This window comes from Equus caballus, chromosome 19 (assembly GCF_041296265.1).
Source record: "Equus caballus isolate H_3958 breed thoroughbred chromosome 19, TB-T2T, whole genome shotgun sequence".
Classification (NCBI taxonomy): domain Eukaryota; kingdom Metazoa; phylum Chordata; class Mammalia; order Perissodactyla; family Equidae; genus Equus; species Equus caballus.
Window position 1 is genome coordinate 70,177,370 of NC_091702.1, and position 17,350 is coordinate 70,194,719.

Here is a 17,350-nt window from a genome sequence, read left to right on the forward strand (position 1 = left end):
AATAATGAAAAGGAAACATATTTGAGACTGATTACAGAGTCCAAATTTTAAAATATCTTAATTAGATAAGCATGCATATTTAGAATTTAATTCATTAGATATATGAGTGATTATTCATTAAATAATTCAACTAAGTTCATAGAAATATTATGGAACACTGAAATTTATTCTAAGATTCATGGATGTAATTGTGCTCCTTCAACACTCACATTTCCCCAAGACCTGGTTTTTGCCTTTAACATCTCAGAGCAAATAATATTTTCTAATGATAGAGGTTGAAGACAGCCCTTCCTTGCTATGAGAATAATGAGAATGAGAGAGAAAAAAGTTAGTTATTGCATATCTTCAGGCACTTTCAGGGGTATTCATTTCCCACTGACAATTCACAGTAGTTTGGACTCCAACATTGGATCAAATTGGCCAAATAATTATTTTTTCCAGTATTTATGTATTTGTTTATTATTTATGTCAGTTAAACTTTTTATTGAAGTATAATATATATATACAGAAATGTACTTGTATCTTAAATGTACGGCTTGGTGAATTTTTATAAACTGCCACCTGTGTAACCAACACAAAGAACAGCTAAAGCTTTTTTGTTTTTTCTCTTTTTCTGCAAATTCCTTCAGCTTTGTTTCCCACAATCGAATACTTACCATACTTAAAAGTTAACAAATACACTCTTTTTTTTGTGCTACAATACTTCTGAAAAAGAATGAATTGTTCCCCAATGTAGTGAATCAGTATGCTGATGTATTCCAGATAAAAAATATATGGAGCACAACTCTTTGAATTACTGGTTTAGCATGATTTTACAAAGAGAAGGAAATTATCTCCGTAACAGCATTAACTTCTGGAAGATCCTGAGCAGACACCACTTTGGGTTTTGGCAAGATAATGCGCACTTCACGTCAGCAAGATGTGATGGTCATGAAAGAGAACGGAAGTCCCTATTCCAAGCAAAGTGTCTTTTTAAAAATATAATCTGAGTTCAGTAAATTCCTACTACATTGATGTCTGTCCAACCTGCATTTACCCCTTTACAAGATTTCCTTGGAAATCTAAAGACTAAGAAGTTTATTCTATCGCGTTTCCTTTGTTCAACTGGAGGTGGATCTCTGCCTCTTGCAGATGGTGCCTCTGTTACTGTGACTATTAGATGTGGAGATAAGAGTGTGGGATTCTTTCTTGCCTTATTTAGCAATTATCTGAAGTCCTGCATTTTTAACTTAAAATACCTTTACCTCAACTTAGATGACTGACAGTTACACAACTATTTTTCCTCTTCCCTGTTTGTTTTTTCAGTCATTTTGATTTGCTGGTCCTTTGAAAACTTTAATGCTGATTCTCATTGAAGTGTCCTAAGGACTCTGAATCAACACATATTTTTTAATACAGCACTCGTAAGATTTTTCCTCCTCTATAATAGCTCTGTATGTGTCTCGAGTCTTAATAGCAATAGGCGTTGCCAGAGCTCAGCCACCCCCAAACACGTGGCTCACTGCATCTGTAAACTGTCCTCCCATGTGCTCTGCTAGAGTGATTTATGCAACTAGAGTTCTGCAGAGCTTTTGAAATCAAGCTGACAGATACAGTTTAAAGTTTTTGACTTTACCTTCCTTACCACACATGAAAGTGTAATTATGTCTGCAGTCATCCAGATGCCATCTTGTATGTCTCTGTGAGTGATTCCTTCCTGATATGTATGAAATCATAGGGAAAATATACTTTTTGACAGATAAACCAATCATGAAATTGTAACATTTTTTTACTAATCACTTATGGATACTGAAAAAAAAAAGAACCTTAATGTCAGATTATATTCAATATGCCTAATATTTATACATGTGTATTAATTCCAGTATTTGAAAGAGTGCCTTCAAAACAAATGCCAAAAAAAAAGATGAAAAATTACCAAAGTGTCTGTTCACTGGGAAAAAAAGACTCCAAGAATAAGCAAAACAGTATAATAACTTGATTTTAAACACACATGGAGCCAGAGATAATACATGAGCAGTCTAATTCTGCCTTTCTCTTTTATTAATTCCAGGGAAAGAAATGAATAGTAGACTCTTTCAACATATTGCTGTTTGTCAGCACAAGGAAAAAGATTAATGCATGGAGCCTTCCCTGTTTCTCATTGTTAAGGCTGTCTCTTTGCCCCTTGTTTAGATTTTCAGCTGAATTTGATTTCCGAACCTATGATTCAGAAGGTGTTATCCTGTATGCAGAATCTCTCGATCACTCAGCTTGGTTCCTGATTGCACTTCGTGATGGAAAGATTGAAATTCAGTTTAAGAATGAACATACAACCCAAATCACAACGGGAGGCAAAGTTATTAATAATGGTCTATGGAATATGGTATGTTTTGTAGATTTCGGGAATAATCTTCCCAATTTGACGCAGTTTGTATAAAATCACTAATAATTACTTTTATAGTGATACTAAACTAAAATGAGGTTGAGTTTATCTGATGTTGTGTGTAGTGTATTCTGCGTGCTGTAAATCCCTGAAACGGCCTGAGAAATGGTAACTCTCTTGATATATTTAGGATTTCCTGTAACTAAAGTTTTTCAGGAACTGCCGTCTTTAACTTTTGCCTTTTTTAGTGGCTGTCATTGGTGCCTCTCTTCTAGGTCAGAGATTATTAGCAGGCATAACAGTTTATGCAAAGACTCCACTGATCAAAGACTATGCTGGATACCCACAAATATTTTTTAAATGAAAGAGAATACACATAGTAACAAAATCAAAAAGTTAATTCAAGGTTGGCCTGGTGGTGTAGTGGTTAGATTCGTGTGCTCTGCTTCAGTGGCCTGGGGCTTGTGGGTTCCGATGCCCAGCGCGGACCTATCCACTACTCATGAAGTCACGCTGTGGCAGTGTCGCACATGCAAAATAGAGGAAGACTGGCACAGATGTTAGCTCAGCGACAATCTTCCTCAAGCAAAAAGAGGGAGATTGGCAACAGATGTTAGCTCAGGGCCAATCTTCCTCACCAAAAAATAAAAAGTTAATTCAAGTTTAAATCTTAGCATATAGGTTAATAATTTATATAAACAGTATATACTAGCCAATACCAATCAGATTACTTAGAAACTAGCATTTTTAGATCATCCCTAAAAATGAGACTTTATGTTACTAATCAAGAACATTTTAGGGGCCAAACTCCTGGCTGAGTGGTTAAGTTCACGTGCTTCACTTTGGCGGCCCAGGGTTTTGCCAGTTTGGATCCTGGGCATGGACCTAGCACTACTCATTGAGCCATGCTGAGGCCACCTCCTACATAGCAGAGCTGGAAGGACCTACAAGTAGAATATACAACTATGTACTGGGGGGCTCTGGGGATAAGAAGAAAAAAAAAAGAAGATTAGCAACAGATGTTAGCTCAGGGCCAATCTTTAAAAATAAAAAACAAAACAACACTAATCAAATGTATTAAAATGGAAGTTTTTTTGGAGAAGGAAAAGTAATCCCTTGGAGAAGGGATTTCTGATAGTCTATAGTGGGGAGAATTCTTTTCTGTAATAGAGTCATTGCTGCTTTCAGCTGAGAGATTAGCTTCACCCTAGAATGTGGTGCCTGCAAGAGACACTTTCTATGCCTATGGGAGCTGAGGAGAGATCCATGTTGAGAAGCCATGTGAAGTCATCACTAAGTCATTTCATTCATCTGTTTACCCACTCATGCACTCACATATGCAATAACTTTTTTTTTTGGTGAGGAAGATTGGCCCTGAGCTAACATCTGTGCCAATCTCCCTCTATTTTGCATGTGGGACTCTGCCACAGCATGGCTTGATGAGTGATGTGTAGGTCCGCACCCTGGATCCAAGCCCATGAACCCCAGGCCACAAAGCAGAGTGTGTGAACTTAACCGCTATGCCACTGGGCCGGCCCCCATATATTCAATAACTTTTAGTGATCATTTCTAAAGTGCTAAATTCCTGCATTCAAGTGCTAGACCTGTAGCAGAAGGTGTTCCTTGTTCTTGAGCTTAGTACCGCACAGTCTAGTAGCTGATGCTGCCTTATGAACTGATACAATGTGATGTGAAATGTGTTACTGAAGAGGCAGTAATACAGTACAGTGGAACACACATGTGGTTCACCAAAAAGAGGGCTGTCTGTCCCTTGGCAGCCATAAATTTTGGCCTCCTAACTCTGAAAGCATAGTGTCTGCACAGGATCAGATGCAACTGTCAGAGAAATCACTAACATTCTCTGGCTTCTCCTGGTGCCCTCATCAGTGTGACTTTGCTGCTCCATCTTTCCTACATCTGTATCTAGAATATTTGATGCATAAGCTATGCCTCCAATGTGCCGAAGAATTTCACTGCCTAATGTCCCCAAATCAGCTATCTAAAATCACTTTTCCATTAAAAGAGAGCAAACAATTTTTTTCCACTGAGTTTATACAAATTGAAAATATCAGCTGTTTGAAGGAGAATTTAGATAAATTTCTAAGTAGAATATTATTATGTATAGGAAGAAGGTAAATGTTTGCCTGTGAGTTGACATCATGAGTTGCAAGTAGGGTTCACTAAAGAGTGGGGCCATGAAATTGGTTATCATCAGTCTGTGGTTCTAAACTCTAGCTTGTCCAATGCCCAAATATTTATAAGGCTCCTTTACTGTCCTATAATGAAATGCGTAAATAACATAAGCTACCTTCACATATCACTAATAGAAACCAATATAATGCTCTATTATATAACAAAATACAGGAAAGTAATTTGTAATAAAATAATATATATTTCAATATATGAGTGCTCAAGTACAATGCTTGTCAACGTTTGCTCCTATGCATGGAACAACGTGAAAGCTGCAAATGAAGACTCATTCTGGGGTGTTATGTGGGCAACTCAAATACCATAAGTGCATAAGGGTATTACCAGGAGTAATAGTAATTTTCCAAAATGGTGAGAAAGTCTAGGTAAAGATCCAAACAAAACAAACATTAATCCATCCTTGGTTTACAAGAGTGTGACATTCTTGAAAAGTTTAGTGAATGCTGAAATTGTGCAACTAGTATTTTGTGTTTACATATACACAGACTCAGATGATTATAAGAGTAAGTGTGCCCTACATGAGTACACAGTAGGGGTATTCAGAAAGCCTGCAGGATATCAGATATTTTACTATTTATTTTGCATGACTATCCTGCATCTTGCAGTGTCAGCATAGCTCCTCCTCGCTGTGACAACTGAAAGTGCCCCCACCCCTGAATTTCCCAGATGCCCTAGAGTGGGGCAGTAGAGCCCCCATTTTGAAATATTTGCATGGCTAGAGGGAAAAGGTCTGGGGGCTGAGCTTTGAGGCTTATTGTAGAGATTGAGAAGAAGAGAGGGATCCGGCAAAGGAGGCTGAGAAGGAGTGGTAAGCATGTGGAGGAGAAGCAAGCGGCCTGAGGTCCTGGACGCTAAGGCAGAACATCTTTCAGGGAGGGAACAGTCATTAGACTGAAAGGATGCTGGTGGGCAGTGTTAAGCACAGAGTGTTGACCGACTTTAAATCTGTAAATGTTACCAAATTTATTTCACTGTAGAGCAGCTTTTCTCCTTCTGGAGTGGTGCTGCCATATGCCTGTTGCTGGCTTCCGTTACTGACTAGTAAGTGAGTGCTGCAGTGTCACACGAGGAGCTTGCAGCAGTGGTTCTTTGACTTGCCTTCTGGGGAGGACTTTTTTACTGTTGTTTGCCATCACTTCCAACCTTTTTTAAAAACCCAAACTACTTTCAAAATTGGAAAACCCAAATTTAGTTTTATGTATTGTGCTTCCTTATGACTTCAATTACTTTTGAATTTTGAAATATAATTTGCATGTAGTGAACAGAATACTGGATGCACTGATTTCTCTTAATTCATATTAATAATCTATTTACATTATTTATTCCATATGTGTACTATCAGACAATTGGAAAATAAGAGTAAATAAGAGTTAAAAAATTTTAAAGATTTTTTAGAGTAGTTCACTTTTTTTAAACTTAATTTTATGCCATACTGAGATTGAACTTTAAAATATGGTATTCATTTAATTTTAAATCAAACACATTTTTAAAATGTATTTTTATCACTTTTATAATAATTTGACATTTCAAATGGGTGGAAACAAATTAGTAGTTACATTATGATGATTACTTTGAGTACTGGGATAATAACGTGATTTCTCAATGTTAGTGTTTCAAAGGATAGGCAGTGATGTCTGATTGATAATTTTCGTCTTTTTAATTGTAGGTCTCTGTGGAAGAATTAGAATACAGTATTAGTGTAAAAATAGCTAAAGAAGCTGTAATGAATATAAATAAACCCGAAAACCTTTTTAAGCTTACAAATGGATTTTTAGAAACCAAAGTATACTTTGCAGGATTACCTCGGAAAGTGGAGAATGCACTCATTAGACCGGTAATGATTCAAGCTTATAACATTTGTCACAGATGAATTCCTTTTGTCTGAAACAGATTTGTAGATGTGTTTTTCCGAGAGTCAAAAGAAGTTATTTTGTTGAATATACCAACTGTGACAGCTTGTATTGGACGTGGAAAAATACCATTAGTGATGCTTGAGCCCGTTTAAATCCCCAACATTACTCACACAGAAGGAGATTTTTTAAATTCTCAAGCATCCCATCAATGTTAACATCACAATAGTCCATATTCGCCTATTAAACATACAAATACGTGTAATTGAGTCCAAAAACACATTATTTTGTAGAAGCCAGTCAGAAACTTTCTTAGGTCTATTTTAGGACTAAAATTTAGCACGTAAGTTGGAACTTTAAAAAAAAAAATATTTGCTGTGAGTGTAACTACATCCTGTCATAAATTGAGGTCAGATACTACAGGTGATTTTCTGAATATGATGTTTATCTAACAACCGTGGAATAGGCTTCATGGAGGAGACTAATCTCTATCCTTACAGAGCTTTAAAAACTTTATTTGAAGTCATGGGCCTGCCAATTACACTGGCTGATTTCACTTAAATATTTACCATTTTATACCCGTCTTTCACTCGTGGCAATTCATGTTTACCTTAACTTTTAAAATATTTCTGTGATATAAAACCTGAAGTCAAGTTAAACCATGTCAGAATGAATACACTTGTCCTTTGAAATTGATAAATCAAGACATTTTAAAAGTAAAATAAATTTAAAAAGAATCAGCTATTTATGAAATGCCCACCACATGTGTTGAGTCTGACTTGATGCTTTGGTGGAGACTAAAGAATGCAAACACTTTTGTTCATGAAGAGGCTTAGTGTCTGATGGCAAAATAAACCTATGTTGTAAATGCAATTAAAGAAAACAAGAAGCATCTTAGAGCCCAGGGCCACAGGTGGAAGCATATATGGAACCTGAGAGCAGAAAAGTTAACCACTGGGTCATACTGGAGATGAAGGTAGGGCTTGAGGTGTTAAAAACCATTAGGAGCCCAGTGGAGGTTTGTGATGGCATAAACTCGCTTTTACTGAAAAAGACTCTATCTGAAGGACACCTTGAAAAAAAAATTTAGATAAAATTCAAAATATTTTAAATATTTTAAAATGTCATCAAAGGAAGTGTTTTCCCTCTCAATGAAAACCTACAGCTATAATCACTTAAGCCACTTGTGAGTCTGACTTGTTTAAGTTTAAAATGCACTCGACCTACATTTTAATTTGTTAGATTAACCCTCGTCTGGATGGGTGTATACGAGGCTGGAATTTGATGAATCAAGGAGCTTCAGGAGTAAAGGAGATTATTCAAGAAAAACAGAATAAGCATTGCCTTGTCTCTGTGGAGAAGGGTTCCTACTTTCCTGGTTCTGGAGTTGCTCAGTTTAGCATCAACTATGGTAAGTGATTTCCCATTTCCTCTCTCTTTTTTCATTAATGGCTAAATTTACTCTTTGACAAACAGCAATAATTCCTTCAGTAAACATTACTGAGTGTTTACTATGTGCCAGCACAATATTAGCATATTCATACTGTTAAAGACTTTTTATAAAATGTTTCCAGTCTATTGGCGGCGGGGGGGAAGCCTGTTGAATATGCTTATGTTATTATTTAAAGATTATTGGCACATAAGCTGATTAACTTTAGGTAAATTCAGTTGACCTGCTGTAAGGTTCACTAATTTCTCAGTTGTACTGAGTCTACTGAGTAATGCCTTGAAAGGATTCATCTTCATTCCTAGCATTTCCATTTGGTTCTTTCTTAAAATGTTCACCTCTCTGTTGAAATTTCCCATCTGTTTGTACATGTTGTCTGCCTTTTCCACCTGTGCCTGCACAACTTATTAATCATAATTATTTTAAATTCCCTGTCTGATAGTTCCAACCTCTGTGTCATGTCTAAGTCTGGCCATGTTGATTGCTTTGTCTCTTGACTATATTTTGTTTTTCCTTGCTTCCTTCTGTATTGCATAATTTTTGGCTTAAAGAGGGGCATCTTATATAGAACAGTAGGGAGGGAGATAAATAATATTTATGTATGGAGATGAGCACATCTCTGCTTTTGCTAGGCCCTTAATGAAGGGGATTGAATCAATCTCGTCAAGAGTTGAGCTGCTTAGGTTTCTTGTTTCCATAACTACCCTTCACATTCCTTTAATATCACCTTGTGCTTAGGGTAGTGGCTAATTTGCCAGAGGAGTTTTCTTAGTAGCTGATCCATCCTCTGCTTTAGGTATTCCTTATATGACATGCCTCAAGAAAGTGTCTTTCCAAGGTCTTGCCTCACCCCAGAAGGGTGCTCTTACTAGTTCCTTGGCATTTGCTGGCATGGTAGAGGGGTCTGAAGGTCTGAGGAGCATTCCCCAATGTTCTGGTACAGATTTAGTCCTAGGCAGATATTGTATCCCTGGGTCTCAGGGGGGTGGACTTTTCATCATCCCCTCCTCACCACTAGTAGGGGAGCTATCTAATGGTCAGGACCCAAGATGTCTTTCTACTCCTTCTCCATGGTAAATGGTTTTATTTTGTTGCTTGTTTGGTTTTCCTCGTTTCCCTAACTGCAGGTGCAGTGGGTCTTTGCATGTGTTTGAATGGCGAGAAGGTTTGTTGCCTTTTCCCCAGTGCTCTAAGTCTTCTGTGGCATGGAGGAGACAGAGAAGGATCCGGGTGGGACTTTGTGTCTTTCCTGCAGGTTGCTGCTCCTCTCACCCTGGCCTGTGCTGGGAGGGAAGCTTTCTCTAATCTCTTTCTCTGCCTCTAGTTTTTCAACTGAGCACCCAGTAAGGTCCGTGAAGAAGAACCTGTGAATAGGTATGAATTTCCCGTGAGTCTGCAGTTCCCAGGGCTTCTATACGCTCACACCAACCCCTACTTGTTAAAATTTTTACCTAAATCCTTCTTACCAAATTGTATAGCATCTGGGGTCTGCCTTGGGTGAGAGAGCGCTCTTCTTCTTCTCTCCTTGGAAGCACCTGTCCTTCTTCAGGTTACTAGTTAGTTGCTCTGCAACCTCAGCTCTTTGAGAGTTGAAGAAGAGCGGCGATTCTGTGCATACTTGGTCTTTTGTTGTTGCCGTGATGGTGGGAGCAGTGTTCTTTCCAGTCTTCTACTGTCTAAGTGGGACGGGAAGTCTTGCCAGACTGACCCCAGGTTTTTACCTTTATAAATAATACTTTGGTGATGTCCTTGGACATGCATCCTTCAACACTTATGTGATTAATTCTGTAGGAGAAAATCTTAGATTATCCATCAAAGGTTGTGCAAATGTATAATTCCTACTGTTTGATCAGATTCTCTCCCAAAGATGTTTGTCAATGTATACCTCTACCAGCAGAAACGGAAAGTTTATGCCTGAGATTTGTTTCCAATCTGAGGTTTGAAAAATTAAATCTTACAGTTTTAAATATTATTATCCCAATTTCTGCTGAACTTGAGTATCTCTTCATATGTTTATTAGCTAATTTATATCTTTATTTTATTGCGTTCTTCGTCTTTTTCTGTTTAAGGACTTCATTATTTGAGCTACTAACACCTTGCATTATTAATTTAAAGTTAATTTGATATCTCTGCTTTAAGAAAAAATCATATTTTAAAAGTATTAATTTGCAGCCTAAAAAGGTGTTACTAGAGTTTTAAGGAAGAATCTTACACTAATACTTTTTGTCTTCCTAACATAAATTAATATAATGTCTTTAACTTTAGCTATGTTCTGTATATGGAGGGTATTTTTAAAAATGTTTTAATTGGGATGATGACTGAATATAGGAAAAAACTGGGCCCACAATAATTGGTTCAAAGGAAAAAAATCTCTGGAAAGAAAATGAAAATAAGAGTTATGTTGTATCTGAAAAAATACTTTTATAAGTAATTGGTTATTTCATGGATAACTTGAAAATGATTTACTTTTTAATTAATATTTAATATTACATTATAATTTCTGTACATTTGCATGTACATTTTAGTTTGAGTCTGTCAATATCTTGTAGTAAATTTACTTATTTCAAGATGATTATATATACGTAATTTTTTCTCTTGGGTGGGAATTAGAGGATTATAACGAAAAATGTGATAGCTTAGATGTGGCTAAATGGAAGAACATCTTGTCAAAGGAAAATTGTTTTCTCCATTCACATTCACACTTTTAAAGCCTCTGAGTGGCATTTGGGCTTTATATATTACTTCATATTAAATAAGGAAGACTTCAGATTGTGAACTAATATTTTTAGGAATCAAACTATTTTAAAAACATTGATTCAACAGATATTCATTGATTGACTCCTCTGGCAAACAAAGTGATGGTGGAGACATGTGGGCTGCATTCTGGGGCCAGACACTTAGTCTGGTAATTAGGACAGATAGTGTTGAGTATTGTGAGGAGAAGAGTTCCTGTTAGAATTTCACAGTTAACTGTTAACTTCAGAGTGTGTCTCTACCATCACGCTACCTGGCTCCCCTGTGTTTAGAAGTCCTGCTTTTCCCTCCCATCGCTCTAACCTGACCCCTTTGTGGGTGAGGGGTGATGGGGGGGTGCTGGTAGCTGTACTCAAATTTCCCTCAGAAATACTGCAGTGAATTGGCTGTTCTTCCTTTAAATGTGGCCACTCTGAGATCTGAGCGTTGGTGAATGTGCACGGCAGAAGGCAGACTTGTTCATGAGCAAACAGGGAAAATCCATAATAATCCTAAACTCCACAATCCAGAATGCTGTTTTAGGAAGAAGAACAGGAAGATGGGGCTCCGTTTATGTGTTTCTTGTCTGCATTTAAATTTTTTTCTTTTGTTTTGTTTTGCCTGGGTTATATAGATTGTTGAGAAAGGAGAATTAGAATCTTTAGTATTACACAAAAATGTCTTTGAGTATTAGTAAGATTGTAATAATTCCTACGGGTGCACTTGAGGAGCACATTGATCCTGCTTCTGTTTCATTCTTTAAACAGATAACACATCCAGTGCTGAGGGCTGGCACGTCAACGTGTCCTTGCGTATTCGCCCGTCCACCGGCACTGGCGTCATGTTTGCCTTGGTTTCTGGTAACACAGTGCCCTTTGCCTTGTCCTTGGTGGACTCCACCTCTGAAAAACTTCAGGTAACTTTAGTCTAACCTTTATGATACTTGTTTGTTTGTTTTTAATTTGTAAAATGGATATATTAGCAGTATTTACCTCAAAGTGTTATTTTGAAGATTAAATGAGATAACTTATGTAAAATATTTGGCACAATCTCCAGCATATCATTAAGGACTCCATAAATGTCTATGATTATGACTTTTTTCCTGACTTATTTCCAAGGTCTGAACCAAGAAATAATGGGAATAAATTGAACAGCCTATTGCATCTATAGCTAAGATTAGGCAGACTCACACATAGGCTGCTTGGAGCTTCCCAGAGTACATGGACATCCACCCTTATGTAGAATCCTTGAAGTATCACGAGAATTAGTCTCTACTAACAAAATCGAAGTGAGTCTGATTACAATCCACTCTCAGATATTTAGTGCCTAATTATAATGTTTTGTGCTTTCTGGCACTCTTAATCCTTTTTCCCATGGGTGAATTAGGAAAGACTAGAGAAAACTAAGCCCAGTACACTTGGCTTCTTACTGGGAACTCTCATTTGAAATTAGGAGGAAAAACAGGGAAAACTCTTGGATAGAAGGAAATATGAGAGTTATCGAAAGATCTGTATTATTCAGCCTTCTAATATAGGCTAGTAGTTCTGTTCATGTGTCATCTGCAGTGGAGTCCAGCAAGTTAACAGCACGACGCTTGTGTTTGCGCCAGACTGGCTTGGATGCTCTCTGTAGCTTGTAGAAAGAGACGTGTAGTTGAATAATGCCTGTAGTGATAGAAAGGGTGCTGTAGGCAACTTAAAAGACGATCGTGGGGAGTTTCTGACCGTTAAGCACAAGCAACCTGAAAAGATTCTGCCGAGATTTTATCTCCAGTCTACCAAAGGAGCTTACACATCTGGATTTCAGCCTTTTGTTTGCTTGTTTGTCTTTTTTTTAAACAAAATGGAAATCCTATCTTCAGCACTACATTTGTGAGGTACAGGGGTTAGCACATGCCACGTCTTTGATATTTATTTTATCTTTTCTGTTTGTCTCCGTGGCTCCTCCTTTTTGCTTGTGGGATTGCCTGCACAAGGTCTGTGCATGGTGTTTCATGATGTCATCCCATGTGCTGTTGACAATGTATCCCACATTCTGGGCCATTTCCTCAGCTAGCCATCTGTAGGGCTTGTCGTGAGTTCAGCAATACAGACATGTATGACATGGTGACAGATCTTCTCAGATAACCCTTGTTTGCCAAGTATAGTCTTCACTTAAAGTCGGCACTTCAGACTATCCTTCTACCACCTCTTAACCCCCACCCCCCAGTTTAGAGTTGATTTTCTCTCTTACTTTTGTGTTTGCTCTGATGCATAGAAGCTACAAGCATAGACCATTCTCAGCAAGGTAAGTAATTTTATGTATCAGCATTTTGAAAAGTTCAGCAAAGTGAGTAAGTCCTCTCCTTTGAGAATCTTCTGGTAAATACTCTGTAACTTGCTGCTTACAAACCCTGGTTTTTCTCTCTGGGCTTCTTCACTCACTTTGTCCCAAGTCTACAGGATTGCTTGTGTGGCACAAAAACCCATCAGTCTTGCTGGCTTGTGTTTACTAAAGCTCTTTAAATTTTCCAAGTCTCTTCCCCAACAAAAAGTGATTCAACTCCTTCCTCTTTCATATGTAAGTTTTGAAGGTAGGAAGGCTCATGAACAGAGAAAGACTGCTTAAGACACTGCTGTAGGTTCTCACTGTTGGTAAAACAACTGTTGGTTTATTGAGTTTTCAGAAGCCAAAAGAGATTTACGTCTTAGCTAAACCTGGAGTTTGTAAAACAAATGTATATTCTAAAATTATGATTATTTTAATAATTAGTAATTTTTCATTTAAACTTGGAGGCTCTATCATACCTTTTCTTTTTCCCCATTGAAATTCAGTTTTTGGATTTCAAAAACTCATAGGTCACTCTGAGTGGCATTACCGCTAGAGCTTGCTTATATTGAGTCTTTTCTCTGTGCTTCAGGATATCCTGGTATCTGTTGAAAGTATGGTAATATATCAGATAGAGGCCCTAAGTCTGTGTTCCAATCAACAATCCTATCTGGAGTTCAGAGTCAACAGGGACAGTCTGCAGGTGTCGACTCCACTTAGAAACAATGTCATCTACTCTGAAGACCTTCCAAGACAATTTGCCAACTTGGACAAAGCGATGCAAGGAACAATGGCCACTTACCTGGGTGGCCTTCCAGGTATCTGCTTACTTTCTCTTCAGGTTGAAAAAGTATGCTTTTAATCAAATTGATAGTATTTTAAATATGTAACTTTAGTAAAAGGGCATCAGAAAGGAAGACAAAATTCCAGTATCCATTATTCTTTTCCCGGGGACTTGTATTGACATTTTATTGATACATTTAATGGTGAACTGAAAGTCAGGTTTGCTGCATTTGACTGCCCTAGCCAGAAACGATTTATTATTTCATTTCATCCTCACAATAGTCTTGCAAGTTCAATATCTGTTCTTCAATTCATCCGTCATTCACCCAATATTTATTAAGAACCCTCGTCCTAGTCACTAGAGACGTGGTAATAGACAGGTAGATGTGGTCCCTGCTGCAGAGGCTTTTACAACCCAGTGACACAGGCAGGGAGTAGAGCACCTGATTGTGATTCCTCCTGTGAAGGAGAATGTGGGTTGCTTTCATAGCCTGAAAATCAGGACATGATCTGTTTGTGGGGGCCAGGAACAAGCTCCCTGAAGAAAAGACTAAGATATAAATCTGATACTAGAAGGGTTAAATAAAGTTAACCAGGTGATGGGGAGGGGATTGGAGTCAGTATTCAAGTAGAATGTCCATGTGTGGGCAAAGTGGGAAGGGTTGATACACTTGGCCCTTCTGGAAGATGGTTACGGTGGAAGCATGTTGAGCAGGGGAGATGGCAGTGCGGGATGAGGCTGTGAGCTGAGTGGGTGGTGGTGGGATTTGTAGACCTGGTTTAGGGTCCCAAGTCTTATTATGAGAGTCACGAAAATTATTAAATAATTTTGGACAAGCAAGTGATACATCAATATTCCAGTTTTAAAAATCCCCCCTTGTGAGGGATGGAGATGGACAGGTGGAGGAAAAAGTGAATGAAATGGGTTGGGGGCTACTGAGGCATCCAGATGGAGGAGCAGTAATAATAACAGCAACAACAGTATCCTACCATCAACTGGTGCGTAATAAACAGTCTGGGCACTGTTCAGAGTGCTTCAAACGTATCAACTGATTCAATTTTCAAAATAGTCTTGTGAGATAAGTATTGTTATTATCCCCATTTTACAGATGAGCAAGATGAGGAAGCTGCTGGACTAGAGTGAGGGCAGTGGAGGTGGTATACAGTGAATAGATTGGGGGTATGTGTGAGAAACTAAATTAACAGGATTTAATGATTGAAAAGCAGGTATAAAGATCTCTTAGGTATCTGGCATGAGCAGTTGGTGTGGGTGGAGATTGCATTTACCAAGATGAGAAAAACTGGAGGAAAAGCAGGTTTATTTTTAACTTAATATTGGAAATTGACATCAACATTTTACTTTAAATGGCAAAAAAATTGAGGCAGAAAGTTTTTTGGAAGTATTTTCAAATGCCATTTGCAGGTTATTCTCATGGAGAGAATTCTGAGTTTGATGTCTGGACTTCTAGTAACCTTCACTATATTGCTGTAACTGCTCAGGATCTTAATTTCCCACATATAGAAATTTTTCTGGGTTTTGGGGTAATATAGGAGTAAATAGGCTCTAAGCTTTATAGATAGATATAGATAGATGGAGTTAAGTTAGCATGGTTAATTATTAGGAAGTATAATTACAGTTCAAATGAATGAATTCTCTATTAGAACCTGCCTACTACCTTATTCACAAATTAGTTGAATGCAATTTTAGGAAATCAAACAAACAATGAAGGAGTTTAAAAGAAGTAAAACTATCAAAATTTCAGTGGTTCTGGGACTTTGGAAAAGGCATTGAGAACTGACTTCAGGCAAGATGTGTTTACAAAAAGAGTAAGGAAAAATTGAGGGGAGCTGAAAATTGAGATATTGAGTGACTATGAGATGGATAAGTTATTAATTGATATGTAAAATAGGCATGTTCAGTTGCATGTTGTGAATTAAAAATCAGGAGAAATTGATGATTTTGAGGATTTTTATAGTAGTGGCATAATCTGTGATACTCAGACCAACTTGAGAGGGTTTTTTAAAAAATGCTATGAGCCCATAGAAAAGTATGGACTTTATTCACTGTCTTGGAAAGTTATAGGTGGAAAATCTGAAGTATATATATTTTTTACATAAGGTTCTAAGGGAGAAAACCAAGTGCTGAAGAATGTCCATTGGGAATTAAAATTCATGAAGAGGAGATGCCAAAAAAGGAGGGAGCAAGTAGAGAGAGGGATGTTTCTAAGATGAACCACAGTTCTTAGGAATTCAAGGGTGTTACCTTAGCGTTAAGTTTGACAAAGAGAGTGAAAGTGTAGAAAGGCCCAAAGGCCCTAAACTGTTCCCTGAAGCATTATTAAAATTGTTATTTTTTAGAACACCGAACATTACATAAAAGTGAATTTCCTATCATGACTTGCCATTGTATCCCCAGCAAGAAACTATTTCTTTGGAAAATATAGAAATCTGCTTTTATTCTAGCAATAATGAAAGAGATGTATGTATCATGGCATTTAAAAAAGATTCCCAAGTAGCTATAATTTGGAGTTGAAAAATGATTTAACAGTGCTTAGTTGCTCAAATTTAAAGAGAAAATGATAAAGTAGAACATCACAAGTAAGAATATGCTCTTTTCTACTTTTTTAAGTGTGTTTATCTTAGGTTGGGATGGAACTGTGTTAGTGAAGTCAGAGGAACTCGTGACATGCTGAATTCAGTGCCAAGCACAATATCTTAGGTGCATAGGAGTTACTTAATGTCAATTTATTGAATAGAATTACATCATCAACTTCTCCTTTAGGATTAAAATTTGGTTGGAAATGGGAAGTCTGAATAATTCCTCTAACTGTAAGCAAATAAGATGCTAAAAGTCTTGGGCTAATACTTCAATATTCTGTTTTTACAGATGTTCCATTCAGTGCCACACCCGTGAATGCCTTTTACAGTGGCTGTATGGACGTGAATGTTAATGGTGCACAACTGGATCTGGACGAGGCCGTTTCTAAACACAATGATATCAGGGCTCACTCGTGTCCATCAGTTTGGAGGAACACAAAGCGTTCTTAAGGCATCTTTTCTCTGCTGATAATGTCTTTTTCCTGTGTGTAATTATACTTATGTTTCAGTAATAGCTAAAGGATTTCACCTACGATGTTCAGACCTTGATAATTTTGTGATACGTTGACCTTCCTGGAATTTTAAAAATGTTCTTTTTCAAGAAAGCAAGATTCTCTTGTGATATAAATAACATTAAAAAATTCTTACCTCTGTTGCTGTCTAGAAATTAAATAATGAAACATATAAAGATTTTTAATTTGAATCTTTGCTACAAATGACCGTTCTTTATTTTTATGTTTGTAAAAGTAAAATTTAATTTTATCACCAGGAAATAGTTTTTAAATATCTATTTTTCTGGGAAAGCAAGAAAGTAGACCCAAATGAAAATTCTGTGACTAAATACCATTGATCATGGCAGATGCTACTTTATTTGTCTATGTTTTTTCCTGACGAAGATGGCGGATGAGACAGTGGCCTATTACGTAGGAATTGAGGGGAGGCTTTATTCCAGAGCCGTTCCTCAGGAGCATCAGCTGTGGCTTCTTCTTTCTTTCACCCGGCTTCACCTTTGAACCGAAGCTTTACTGAATTAGGAGACAAATTGGACAGATTTTCATGAGA

General features: G+C 37.4%; 1 protein-coding gene across 1 annotated transcript in view; it reads left to right on the forward strand.

Annotated features, from left to right (window-relative positions):
* PROS1 (protein S) overlaps positions 1–16,991 on the forward strand; it is a 67,333-nt gene extending 50,342 nt beyond the window's left edge. Inside the window, exons 10-15 of the mRNA XM_023624000.2 lie at positions 2,173–2,362; positions 6,237–6,404; positions 7,663–7,831; positions 11,368–11,516; positions 13,500–13,725; positions 16,578–16,991. Of these exons, the coding sequence (XP_023479768.1) occupies positions 2,173–2,362; positions 6,237–6,404; positions 7,663–7,831; positions 11,368–11,516; positions 13,500–13,725; positions 16,578–16,738 (1,063 nt within the window). The 3' untranslated portion in view covers positions 16,739–16,991. The remainder of the gene's footprint in view (positions 1–2,172; positions 2,363–6,236; positions 6,405–7,662; positions 7,832–11,367; positions 11,517–13,499; positions 13,726–16,577) is intronic.
* Positions 16,992–17,350: the final 359 nt, after the last annotated feature.